This window comes from Bombina bombina, chromosome 3, assembly GCF_027579735.1.
Source record: "Bombina bombina isolate aBomBom1 chromosome 3, aBomBom1.pri, whole genome shotgun sequence".
NCBI classification, from domain to species: domain Eukaryota; kingdom Metazoa; phylum Chordata; class Amphibia; order Anura; family Bombinatoridae; genus Bombina; species Bombina bombina.
This window is the reverse complement of record NC_069501.1, coordinates 848,429,323-848,443,452: the sequence shown is the minus strand read 5'-3', so window position 1 is coordinate 848,443,452 and position 14,130 is coordinate 848,429,323. Positions and strand designations below refer to the sequence as shown.

Below are 14,130 nucleotides of genomic sequence, written 5' to 3'. Positions count from 1 at the left end.
CATCCTCAAACGGAAGGTGGGGGAGTGCAAGGTCTCTAACATCCACCAGCTCTGTGATGTTGTCATGGAGGAGTGTTAGAGGACTCCAGTGGCAACCTATGAAGCTCTGGTTAACTCCTTGCCCAAGAGGGTTAAGGCAGTCCTGGAAAATAATGCAGGCCACTCAAAAGATTGACACTTTGGGTCCAATTTGGACATTTCCACTTAGGGGTGTACTCACTTTTGTTGCTAGCGGTTTAGACATTAATGGCTGTGTGTTGAGTTATTTTGAGGGGACAGCTAATTTACGCTGCTATACAGGCTGTACACTCACTACTTTACATTGTAGCAAAGCGTCATTTCTTCAGTGTTGTCACATGAAAACATATAATAAAATATTTACAAAAATGTGAGGGTGTACTCACTTTTGTGAAATACTGTATATATATTTACCTATATCTAATCATCTATACATATATACATAATAATGAGCATGTAAGTATGTTTTCTTTTATCTGTTTTTGAAAATGTCTATGCTGCTTAAATTCTACTTATTCTCTACTCTAAATGAGTTTCTTCATTTAATTCCTGCTGTGGCAATATTAACACTAAATACAAAACCTATTATCATTATAGCTTTATCTCATAGCAAACATTTTAAAACTACAAAATTTGAGGCTAATAAATAAGTTCATACAAAACTTTGCTTGGGTGTTATACAATCACATAATGTTAATACATATAACAATGTTATAGCTTTATGGAATATTTGTAAGCTCAAACATTGTACCATTGTAAAAAACACAACTGAATAGGTATTTTCAGTCTAAAAGCAATATGCATTTATGTGCATTGTGTTAGCATTTTACAATTAGAAAGAGAAAGCACAAAGCAAAGTGATACAGAATATACAGCCAACCAACTGAAAACAGAAGATGTGATTATACCTTTAAAATAAATAGCTGTAAAAACTGTTACAGTCTTCTCATCTGCTTGGAAAGCAGATATGATTAAAAGAGTAATTATTACTAAGCGTGACTGTTTCTAGTTCCCATTTAGCTGTGGTATTAATTGCATATTGCCATATGTTGGAAGCACAATTTAATAGCTGAGAAGCTGCCTTGTTACTTTGCTTTGAAAGTGTTTCCAGTAAGTAAACATCACTTAAATTGTATTTCTTGTATACAAATCATATGGCATCAATTACATTGCAATATGACCATATATTGGAGTCCTTTGTTTTACAGCTATTCTTTTTGCAGTACTATATGCAGTAGATATTCAATAAGCAAATAAAATACATATTCTTTAGTCAGAACGCACCTGGGTGTAACGTTTCCCTTAGTTTTGTAAATTTTGCAAGCTTAACCTCATGGTTACAAAGAGACATAAGTGCAAAAACAGCATACTTTAATAAATTTAAACGCTTTATTTCTAAAATAGAATGTCCCTTTAATAATTTGTGTTGCTTTTAGGGAATTCACCAACAAATTAAAAACTTTTTTTAACAATAGTATATCCCAAATAGATAAAACAAATAATAGCTAAATACAAATTGGAATCCAAACTATTACCAAATCCAGTATTCCAGATATCATATTCAAATTTATTTTTAATTATTTATTAGTTGTTTCTTCATATGTTTCTCCACAAGTCTTTAAAACCAAAGCACCACCACTTTATAAATATTCTGCATTTATGCTTTACCTGTATAATTTACTGATATAAGATGTATAATTGTTTCCCCTTTCAACAGCTTATGCTCGTTGTTTCTTAAATAACATTAGAACAAAATGGTTTAAGAGTGTTGTGACTTAAAAATGCAAATATAGCAAAAAATTGTTCACTATTCAATGCATTAGTGATGTATTGCCACCTCTATGTTTATGTTTAAATAGACCATTAAATTATCTCTGTATTTAAGATTATTATCCAATTTTCATGTCCTGCATATCTAAAATACCATTAAAATATGCCTGTGTTTAATTTTAACTTGTATTTGTTCCAAAATGTTGCCATATTCTTTTATACTTTTGCTAATGAAAAACCCTCTTATAAAAACAATTTATGTTCATGTTATTCTCTGTCAAAAATCCCTGGGGAATGTTGTGTTTACAGGTGTCTACTTGTCAGCCATACCAGTCTACCCATTGTAACTATTGGTCATACCTTTCTGCCATGCTTGCCTATGGTACATATCAGTGATAGCTTCAGTCTTGATGAATGCATTGATCAATTTCCAATTTGCCAAAGTTATCATCTAGTCTGGCTGGATCCCTACTGAACTTTGACTACACTTACCAGTAGTACGAGTTTTAGTCCCCCTATGTCTCTCCACATGTGTTCTTGAATAGAGATTTACTTAATTATGGTTTGAGTAATTTTTGCAGTTCTTGGAGGCTCCGACCCATCCAGTTCTAATACAATACAACCATGAGTATAGTTAATCAATGGGGGAATGTGTCCTTCTTAATTAGATAGGGACTCTTTTGGATTGGTTGCATTTGTATGATTAGACAACCATGGCGAATTGCTCCATAACTGCATTCAAACTTATATTTGTATAATTAACTTTTTCTTGTGGTTTGTACATAGGGGAAGAGGGTTGATTCCCTATTTTAATATTTCAGTGTTGTTGTATGTGTTATTTATGAGTAAGGTACTTACTTATTTTTATTAGTATGAATTAAAGGTTATATTTTAATTTTGTATGCTCAGTCCGATATATAGATTAAGAAGTGAGTGGTTTTTTATGGTGCTTCTTTTTTCTTTCCTATTATAACTTAGTAATTTTGGCACTATAGCACCCCCACTGTTCTTAGTGGGTATTATTTTGTTTGTTTCACACATTTCTATTTAATATAAACTTACCAGTAGTAGACCTACTCAACAAAGGCCCTAGTGCAAATTTGTTTGAGCTATCCAGTTTAACTTGGTAGTAATAATACAATAGTAATAATAAACATGCTGCTCTGTATTATCATTTTGAAGATCGATGCACTAAGAAAAGGCTCTAATGCATTAGGATTGTACACATTCTGCACACACCTACATATAGACTGGTTGCTATGATCCCTCCCAGCACTTGGGCCCTGGTGCCACTATAGTTACGCCCCTGACACCCACCTATTATTAACATCTCTAGACTGTCTTTGGCTATGCCCAGGATAAGGACTGCTTGTTTTAGCACTTCCACACTTGGCGAAAGACAACTAGCCAGAGGGCATTACCGCTCATACATTACTGTCATCTTGTAAGTGTGCAATTTTCTGTGTGTGTCATTTACCTGAATAAACGCTGCTGTGATTCGTGGATGCGCTGTTTTCTTCTTGTCATTTCCAACACTTCCACACTTGTGCTTATATTGTGCTTATATTTGTTCTCTATCCGTGATGTATCTGTTATATATCTATCTACAGCAGATAACCTCAAACTTGGCCCTCCAGAGATTTTGAAACTACATTTCCCATGATGATCAGCCAGCAAATCAGCTAACTGAGCATCATGGGGAATGTAGTACCAAAACCTCTGGAGGGCCAAGTTTGAGGATGTCTGATATACAGTATCTATCCTAAATTAACTTACTTACCTTGATAGAACATAGAAAGATATTCCTTATCTTTTGGCTTCTCTCTGGCCAAGCCAACAGTATCCAGAAACATTGACTATGTAAACTTTCTGAATTTACTTGTAAGCAGTCAATGTTTAATTCCTATTTTGGATCTAACAAATATGTATTTAAAAAGAATATTAACCAAAACATGTATCAACATAATAATGAGGCACGCTCAACAGAAGATATCTACCTATACAGGGATATTTTGTATACAAATTAAATCGCGATGAAGCACTTTACTGTCTAAGAATGCAAGATTGCATTATATGCCAGAAAGTATGAACACTTGTTGCCGCTTGCTTTTACTTTAATATATTATGAAAAATTCTATTTTCTATTAGAAGTTTATATTATAGGGTGCAGAATTCTTTCGGTTATCATGTTTTGTTGATCTTCCCTAAAAAATACATTATTGAGAGAAGTAACATGAAAACCAATCAAAACATAATGTGCAACAAATCCTTGAATTAATGTTAATGAATATTTAGAACATGAAAATTAATAACATAATAGGACCTGCAGACTACAATTATGGTTGTTAAATAAAATATATCTATGATTCACATTACCCTAAAAATCAATGACCTAAAAGGTATCTTCATTATAATATAAGCAAGAAAATAATGAGTATTTTATTTTTGGGCAGTTTATAGTAATTCTATTTATGCTGCATATCAAACCTCTTTACCTATATTTAATTATTACTGATTTTCATGCATCCAGTAAAACCGCATTCTGTGTGATACGAATGCTTATCTCACCTGTTTAAGCTTTTTCAAATCTTCATCAAGCTCAAGGTTGTCCAGGATTACTGCAACAAACAAGCTGAGTAGGATCTACAAATTGAAAAAATAAATTGTTTCCAGTTATAAGCAAGCAATATTAAATCTAATAATACTTTTTTTAGACTTTACAGTAAATGGGACATAGCATGCAAACATTGGGCGAGATTACATATCCGGCGCAGGCTTCAGCGTAACTGCTGAAACCTGCGTTGCCTGTGATTTCTCCTCGCACATCGGGAAATCACATATACGGCGCCGGCAGTTTAAAAAGTGCTGTAAGTCGGATAAACTAGCGATGTCCAGAAAAGTGCGTAAATAGAAATTTCTGGAGTCGCCAGTGAATTACGGCATGTTAGAAACTGCCGGCACCTAAGAAAATAAAAAAATGTTTTAAACCTCCAGTAAAAGTCTAATACGTCTCCTAAAAATAAACCATGTTAAAACCCTATATCTGCCATCACCCCCATATCAGAACTAATAATAAATGTATTAACCCCTAACCCACCATTCACCCACATCGCAATTTACCTAATAAAAGTATTAACCTCTTATCCGTCAACCCCCCACAACGCAAAGTACCTATTAAAACGATTAACCCACATCGCAACAAACCTTATAAATCTATTAACCCCTAATCCGCCATTCATCCATATCGCAATCTACCTAATAAATGTATTAACCCCTAATCCGCCATTAACCCACATCTCTATAAACCTAATAAATGTATTAACCCCTAATCCGCCATTCACCCACATTGCAATAAACCTAATAAATGTATTAACCCCTAATCCGCCATTAACCCACATCGCTATAAACCTAATAAATGTATTAACCCCTAATCCACCATTAAGCCACATCACAATAAACCTAATAAAACTATGGACAATAATAGCAGAGGAATTAACTACAACTTTAGGTTTTATTTGATTAACTTACTATATGCAAACAGGAATTAATGTTACTATCCGAATAACTGGCCAAGGAAAATTAAGCTGTTGCACTTTTGTACTGAGTAATTAAGATTTTGCTCACTATTTTAATGGTTGATGGTGTGATATAAGTTATGTTATTACTACATCTAATAGGTTATACTACCGATATGATGTACTGTTCAATTATATTACATATGTATGCAATGATGGTAATGTACACTGGTAAAACGAGATGGGAGATAATATCAATTAAAATGATTTATAATAATTGTACATTTATGATTGATCACCTGAATATATATATAATTTGTAATAATTGTACATTTATGATTGATCACCTGAATATATAAAGAATGTGACACAATATTTATGTTTGAAATGCATATGTTTACAGAAGAACAAAATTATGTAACCACATATATTTTGATACCATTATGCGTTGTACTATTGTATTGTTATTATCTATGAAAAAAATAGTAAAAATCTTTGGAAGAAAAAAAAAACTAATAAAACTATTAACCCCTAATCCGCCAAACCCACACAACGCAGTAATCCTAATAAATCTATTAACCCCTAATTCGCCAAACCCCCACAATGCAAATAACTAATTAAATTACTAAAACCACTAACCTAACACCCCCTAAATTAACCCCAATTACCTAAATTAAAAAAATACAAAGTTACAATTAAAATAAAAAGCTAACATTACTTAAAAATAAAAAAAACAAATTAAATTAATCCAAGATTACAAAAATTAAAAAGTCTAACATTACATAAAATAATAAACCAAATTATCAAAAATAAAAAAATTAAACCTAATCCCTATGAAAATAAAAAGCCCCCCAAAATAAAAACAACCCCTAATCTAATACTAAACTACCAATAGCCCTTAAAAGGGCCTTTTTATTATTATTATTATTATTATCGGTTATTTGTAGAGCGCCAACAGATTCCGCAGAGCTACCTTTTTGTAGGGCACTGCCCTCAGTTAAACAGCTCTTTCACCTTAAAAAATACTAAGTCCCCCCTCTAACAGTAAAACCCCCAACCCCCAGCTCTTTTACTGCCCTTAACCCTTTGAGTGCTAAAGACGGCTCTGAGCCATCGCAAATTTTTCCAGTCAGGTGCTGACGACGGCTCAGAGCCGTCGCTAGCACTTACCCACCTTGAGGTCAATCTGGGGGCTCCCATCGACTCCCAACCTGGCAATCGGGCCAATAGGATTTCAGTAGCTCTCATCCTATTGGGTGATTTGAATTTGAAGAATCAAATCAGCCAATAGGAATGCCAGGGACACCATATTTAATCGCATGCCTAGAATTCACTATTCAGTGTATGGCGGCGATCGTACAAAGAGGATCCTTCTGCTCCATGGCTCCGCGGTCGCCGGTCCTGCTCTGTGCTCATCTTCGCTTGGTCCTGGATGAAGAGGTCCCCAAAGGAAAGAAGATGTTAGCCGCTTGGAAGAAGACTTCACGGCCTGGAACAGGACCTTCTCCGCCGGACTTCAGGAACGGTGAGTACCTATTTGGTGGTTAGACTTTTTTATTTTTGGGGGGGAGGGTTTTTTTTTTTTTGATTAGGGATTTATTGGGCACTCTTAAAAGAGCTGAATGCCCTTTTAAGGGCAATGAGTAGTTTAGGATTTTTTAGTGTTAGTTTTTTTTGGAGAGGTTTGGTGGGTGGGGGGTTACTGTTAGAGGGGGGACTTTGTATTTTTGAAGGTAAAAGAGCTGTTTAACTTAGGGTAATGCCCTACAAAGGGCCCTATTAAGGGCTATTGGTAGTTTAGTATTAGATTAGGGGGTGTTTTAATTTTGGGGGGCTTTTTTATTTTTATAGGGATTAGGTTTAATTTTTTTATTTTTGATAATTTGGTTTATTATTTTATGTAATGTTAGCTTTTTTATTTTAATTGTAACAGTATTTTTTAATTTAGGTAATTGGGGTTAATTTAGGGGGTGTTAGGTTAGGAGGTTTAGTAATTTAATTAGTTATTTGCGTTGAGGGGGTTTGGCGGATTAGGGGTTAATAGATTTATTAGGATTATTGCGTTGTGTGGGATTGGCGGATTAGGGTTTAAAAGTTTTATTAGGTTTTTTTGCGATGTGGGTTAATGGCGGATTAGGGGTTAATACATTTATTAGGTTTATTGTGATGTGGGTTAATGGCAGATTAGGGTTTAAACTTTAACTAATACAACTAAAGATTAGTTGCAAAAAAAGTATACACTTGTAGCACTATTCTCACATGTATAATATAGATTGCTGAAGGGTGGTGTATTGCCACAAAGAAATTAAAAATATAAACTTTATTATACTTTATTATACTTTCGGCTAGATTACGAGTTTTGCGGTATGAGAGAAAAAGCAGCGTTATGGCTCTTTTTCACTACTGCTAATATTACGAGTCTTGCAGGTTTAGCTGTCCCACACACTTGGCCGTAACACAACGTAACTACCGCAGCTTTCCAAAAGTCCTTTTTCAATGGGACTTCCTTTGCGCCGGTATTACGAATTTGCCTGGGAGGCCAAAAATTGAGCGGTACAGCCAATACAGTCAAGATCCGTACCGTAAACTGAAAGTCAGTAGTTATGGGTTTTATGCCGTAACATAAAACTCATAACTAAAGTGCTAAAAAGTACACTAACACAAATAAACTACCTATTAACCCCTAAACCGAGACCCTCCCGCATCGCAAACACTAAAATAAAATGATTAACCCCTAATCTGCCGCTCTGGACATTGCCGCCACTATAATAAACATATTAACCCCTAAACCGCAGCACTCCCACATCGTAAACACTAGTTAAATATTATTAACTCCTATTCTGCTGTCCCTAACATCGCCACCACTATACTAAAGTTATTAACCCCTAAACCTAACCCTAAGTCTAACCCTAACACCCCTAACTTTAATATAATTAAAATCAATCTAAATAAAAAAATAATATCATTAACTAAATAATTCTTATTTAAAACTAAATACTTACCTATAAAATAAAACCTAAGCTAGCTACAATATAACTAATAGTTACATTGTAGCTAGCTTAGATTTTATTTTTATTTCACAGGCAAGTTTGTATTTATTTTAACTAGGTAGACTAGTTAGTAAATAGTTATTAACTATTTACTAACTACCTAGTTAAAATAAATACAAATTTACCTGTAAAATAAAACCTAACCTGTCTTAACTAACACCTAACCTTACACAACAATTAAATAAATTACATTAATTAAATACATTTAACTAAATTACAACCCCCCCACTAAATTACACAAAATAAAAAAGAAATGATCAAATATTTAAACTAATTACACCTAATCTAATAGCCCTATCAAATAAAAAAGCCCCCCCCCAAAATTAAAAAACCCTAGCCTACACTAAACTGCCAATGGCCTTAAAAGGGCCTTTTGCGGGGCATTGCCCCAAAGAAATCAGCTCTTTTACTTGTAAAAAAAAATACAAACACCCCCCCAACAGTAAAACCAACCACCCACACAACCAAACCCCCCAAATAAAATCCTATCTAAAAAAACTTAAGCTCCCCATTGCTCTGAAATGGGCATTTGGATGGGCATTGCCCTTAAAAGGGCATTCAGCTCTTTTACATTGCCCAACCCCTAAACTAAAAATAAAACCCACCCAATAAACCCTTAAAAAAACCTAACACTAACCCCCAAAGATCCACTTACATTTTTTGAAGACCCGACATCCATCCTCAATGAAGCTGCAGAAGTCTTCATCGAAGCTGGCCAAAGTCTTCATCCAAGCGGGCCGAAGTCTTCATCCAAGCCGGCAGAAGTCTTCATCCAGACGGCATCTTCTATCTTCATCCATCCGGCGCGGAGCGGCTCCATCTTCAAGACATCGGGCGCGGATCATCCTCTTCAATCGACGGCTCTTCCAGAATGAAGGTTCCTTTAAGGGATGTCATCCAAGACGGCGTCCCTTTAATTCCGATTGGTTGATAGAATTCTATCAGCCAATCGGAATTAAAGGGTAAAAAATCCTATTGGTTGATGCAATCAGCCAATAGGATTGAGCTCGCATTATTGGCTGATTGGATCAGCCAATAGGATTGAGCTTGCATTCTATTGGCTGTTCCAATCAGGCAATAGAATGCAAGCTCAATCCTATTGAATGATTGCATCAGCCAATATAATATTTACCCTTTAATTCCGATTGGCTGATAGAATTTTATCAGCCAATCGGAATTCAAGGGACGCCATCTTGGAAGACGTCCCTTATAGGAACCTTCATTCTGGAAGAGACGTCGATTGAAGAGGATGCTCCGTGCCGGATGTCTTGAAGATGGAGCCGCTCCGTGCCGGATGGATAAAGATAGAAGATGCCGTCTGGATGAAGACTTCTGCCGGCTTGGATGAAGACTTCGGCCTGCTTGGATGAAGACTTCTGCTGGCTTTGATGAGGATGGATGTCCGGTCTTCAAAAACTGTAAGTGGATCTTCGGGGGTTAGTGTTAGGAATTTTTAAGGGTTTATTGGGTGGGTTTTATTTTTAGCTTAGGGTTTGGGCGGAAAAAGATCTAAATGCCCTTTTATGGGGAGCTTAGTTTTTTTTAGATAGGATTTTCTTTGGGGGTTTTGGTTGTGTGGGTGGTGGGTTTTACTGTTGGGGGGTTATTTGTAAATTTTTTTTAAAGGTAAAAGAGCTGATTTCTTTGGGGCAATGCCCCGCAAAAGGCCATTGGTAGTTTATTGTAGGCTAGGGGTTTTTTATTTTTTGGGGGGCTTTTTTATTTTGATAGGGCTATTAGATTAGGTGTAATTAGTTTGAATAGTTGATCATTTCTTTTTTTATTTTGTGTAATTTAGTGTTTTTTTGTAATTTAGTTAATTGTATTTAATTAATGTAATTTATTTAATTGTAGTGTAAGGTTAAGTGTTAGTGTAACTCAGGTTAGGTTTTATTTTACAGGTAAATTTGTATTTATTTTAACTAGATAGTAAGTAAATAGTTAATAACTATTTACTAACTAGTCTACCTAGTTAAAATAAATACAAAATTGCCTGTGAAATAAAAATAAAACCTAAGATGGCTAGCTTAGGGTTTATTTTATATGTAAGTATTTAGTTTAAATAGGAATTATTTAGTTAATGATAGTAATTTTTATTTAGATTTATTTTAATTATATTAAAGTTAGTGGGTGTTAGGTTTAGGGTTAGACTTAGGGTTAGGTTTAGGGGTTTATAACTTTAGTATAGTGGCGGCGACGTTGGGGCCTGCAGATTAGGGGTTAATAAGTGTAATGTAGGTGGCGGCGATGTTGGGGGCAGCAAATTAGGGTTTAATAAGTGTAATGTAGGTGGCGGCGATGTCGGGGGCGGCAGATTAGTGGTGTTTAGACTGCGTTTATGTTAGGGTGTTTCTTTCCCCATAGGAATCAATGGGGCTGCGTTACGGAGCTTTACGCTCCTTTATTGCAGGTGTTAGTCTTTTTTTTAGCAGGCTCTCCCCATTGATGTCTATGGGGAAATCGTGCATGAGCACGTAAAACCAGCTCAAAGCAGCTCTGGTATTTGAGTGCGGTATGGAGCTCAATTTTGCTCAACACTCACAAATTGCCTGCTAACGCCGGGTTTATGAAAATCTGTAATAGCAGCGCTATAGGGAGGTGAGCGGTGGAAATAACTTGCAAGTTAGTACTGAGCCGCTCACCGCAAAACTCGTAATCTAGCCATTTATTAGTTATTGTGGTGGGGGATTGCGGTTGACAGGTAGATATTGCACATGCGTTAGGTGTTTGTTAATATTTTCAGGTAGTTACGGTGCTCACATTTTCTGTCTACGTGTGACGAGTTTAAAATAGAGTAAAATTTCTCAATTTTCGCCAAGTAAGTCCTTGCGCTGAATATGTGATATCGATTTGAGACACGGTTCTATGTTAGCTTATGGGAGTAAAAATTGTGGGTGATGGGTGTAATAAATGCGCCACATTTATATGCGGCGTCGTATATGTGATACAAAAACCACGTAAAAAAACGGCATCACTGGCTATTGCGGGCGAAGCCGCATATGTAATCTTATCCCTTTTCTTTGTTCCATCTAAAGACAGTACTCCAGAATGCATTACAGTACTTTTTTTGGGAGTTGCTACTGTCAGCCAATAGTCAATTAGGTATTAGCTGCAACTCATGTTAGATTCACTTTAAAATTAAAAGGGACATGAAACCCAATTTTATTTTATTGTTGCAATAGAGCATACAGCTTTAAACAACTTTCCAATTTACATTTGTTATCAAATTTGCTTAATTTTCTCAGTTCCTATGTTGAAGGAGCAGCAATTCACTACCGGGAGCTTGCTGAACACAATGGATGAGTCAGTGACAAGAAGCATATATGCTTTTCACCAAAGGCTACCAAGAGAGAAAAGCCAATTAGATAACAGAAATAAATTGGAAAGTTGTTTAAAATTGCATGCTCTATCTGAATCACAGAAGTTGGGGCTGAAAACCCCTAAAGGACACGTGACGTACAGGGTATGTCCACATAGTTTAGGGGTTAAAATCTTCTTATCTTATTTCCCTATCCGAAGACATTTAGTGGCATATATATCAATCACTGTGTAGAATGTAGAAGGGTTGAGTATGCATTGCAAATGGGAAAGGAACATAATTGTAAAGAAAATGTGGCAAGATAAAACAATAAACTACACTTAATTAAACATTTTATGAAGAAATACAAAAACAAAATGTATACTTACTTGATAAATTAATTTATTTTAAGGTGGTGAGAGTCTACAAGTTCATAACTTCTGGGATTCAACTCCTTGGCACTAGGAGGAGGCAAAGATTCTCAAAAACTGCAAGTTTTCCATCCCTCCAAACCGCAAAGATTAGCCAGTCTAAAGTATAGACAAGTAAGTAGAAAAGTAGGAAAGGATAGAACAAGGAAATTAGGTATAAAACTATAACTGCTGCCTGCAACAGTAACAATTAAAATATATAATAAATACATAAATAAATCAATAGATTGAACTCTCACCACCACAAAAGAAATTGATCTATCAGGTAAGCATAAATGTTGTTTTCTGTCGTAAAGTGGTGAGAGTCCACAAGTTCAATACTTCTGCAAACTAATACCCAAGGTGTGGAGTCCACAAGTAATGAGGGCAAAATAAACATTTTCAAAAGGCAGGTACCAAATTTCCAGACATTACTGCCTAGAGAACTTTCCAACCAAAATCTGCCTCAGAAGAAGCAAAAACATCAACGTGTAATGTAGGAAAGACCAGGTTGCTGCCTGCAAATGTGCTCTACATAAACCTCATTTTAAAAGCCCAGAAAATGGAAACAGACCTGATAGAATGAACAGGAATACGTTCTGGAGGAAACGTTCCTGTCTCCAAAAAGCCTTACAGATTAAAAATATTATCTAAGAACCAAAGCAATGGTTGTGGCCTTCTGACATATGTGTAAACCTGAGAAATGAATGAACAGACTAGAGGTTTGCCTAAAATCATTGGAGTCTGAAGATAAAATTGTAAAGCTATAAATACATCTAAGTTATATAGAAGCCACTCTTAGGATTTAGCCAAAGATAATAAACCAAAATTTCACTATTGAAGTTGTCTAAAGAAACTAAATTTGGTAAGAAATTAAATTTGGTTCTTAAAACAGTCTTAACTTGAAGAAAAAAAATCAGTAGACTCTTCTGGCAGAAGAAACCACAAAAAGAAAACAAAACTTCAAAGACTGCATTAGTCTGACTAAAGCTTGAACAAATTCAAACATCAGGAAGTTTAGTTAATTCTTCAATGATATAGAACAGAACAAGCTGACATTTTACCCATCAAGGTGTAAGCAGATAAACCCTTTTGTAAACCTACTTATAAAAAGTATAGAATTCTAATAATTTTAAAAAAATACCATATTAAAATTCTGCTCTTCACACCAGGAAATAAAAACTTTCCAGAATTTGATAGATCTTCTTTGAGACAGACTTTCTAGATCAAAGAATATATGACAGCATTACAAAAACCTTGCTGACTTAAAATTATGCATTCTATCTCAAATTCATCAAGGAAAGAGACTTGAGAGCTTGAAAATAAAATGGACCTTAAAATAGAATGTTGTGATGAAAAGAAACAGACCACGGAGGAGGGGACATTTGAACTAAGTCCGCAAAACAAGTTCTGCGAGACCAAGCTGGCGCTATTAGAATTACTGATCATAGTTCCTGCTTTATTCAAGCTATCACTCTTATAAGCAGAGCAGTTGAAGGAAATATGTATGCTAGGCAAAAGGACCAAGGATACACATGCTAAGTTTACCAGGCTTAGACAAAAGGGGGCACACAATATCCACAAATACTCACACAAGATATGTGAGTCTATATTATCAATGCTACCGATCAGCATGTTTTATATATCAAATGGACAAATAGTAATCTTATGATAATGTATGATTATTATATTGTTTGACACTCATGCGATTCCATCTCATTTGGGACTAATACGGGATAAATACGGGATATGTGTATATTGTGAAACAGGGGATATTGAAAGTAAATAGGAGATATGTCAAGAGATATGGAGAAGGATAAATAACCTTTCAATGGTGTATATATATCGAATGGAGATTGGCTTCTGAGGGTTATATTAAGAGCATGATTTAACTAGCAGTATACGCGTGATGAAACAGCTCATTAATATTTGAGGGCTAGCATACATTACCTCGGTTTTCATCATGTTACTTATATTTTTTAATCAATGTTTTTAACTTTTAAAAGATGTATTTACAAGCTCCTCATGAGGATCTTTGGACCTTGCAAAATATCTGGGATGCCCTTTTG

At 35.2% G+C, this 14,130-nt stretch overlaps 1 protein-coding gene across 2 annotated transcripts in view; it reads right to left on the bottom strand.

Moving 5' to 3' along the window:
• The window catches only part of NALCN (sodium leak channel, non-selective), a 1,159,715-nt gene that overhangs the window by 374,586 nt on the left and 770,999 nt on the right, over nucleotides 1-14,130 (bottom strand). For both annotated transcript variants that reach the window (XM_053707809.1, XM_053707808.1), the window contains one exon: nucleotides 4,357-4,431. In XM_053707809.1, the coding sequence (XP_053563784.1) occupies nucleotides 4,357-4,431 (75 nt within the window). The remainder of the gene's footprint in view (nucleotides 1-4,356; nucleotides 4,432-14,130) is intronic.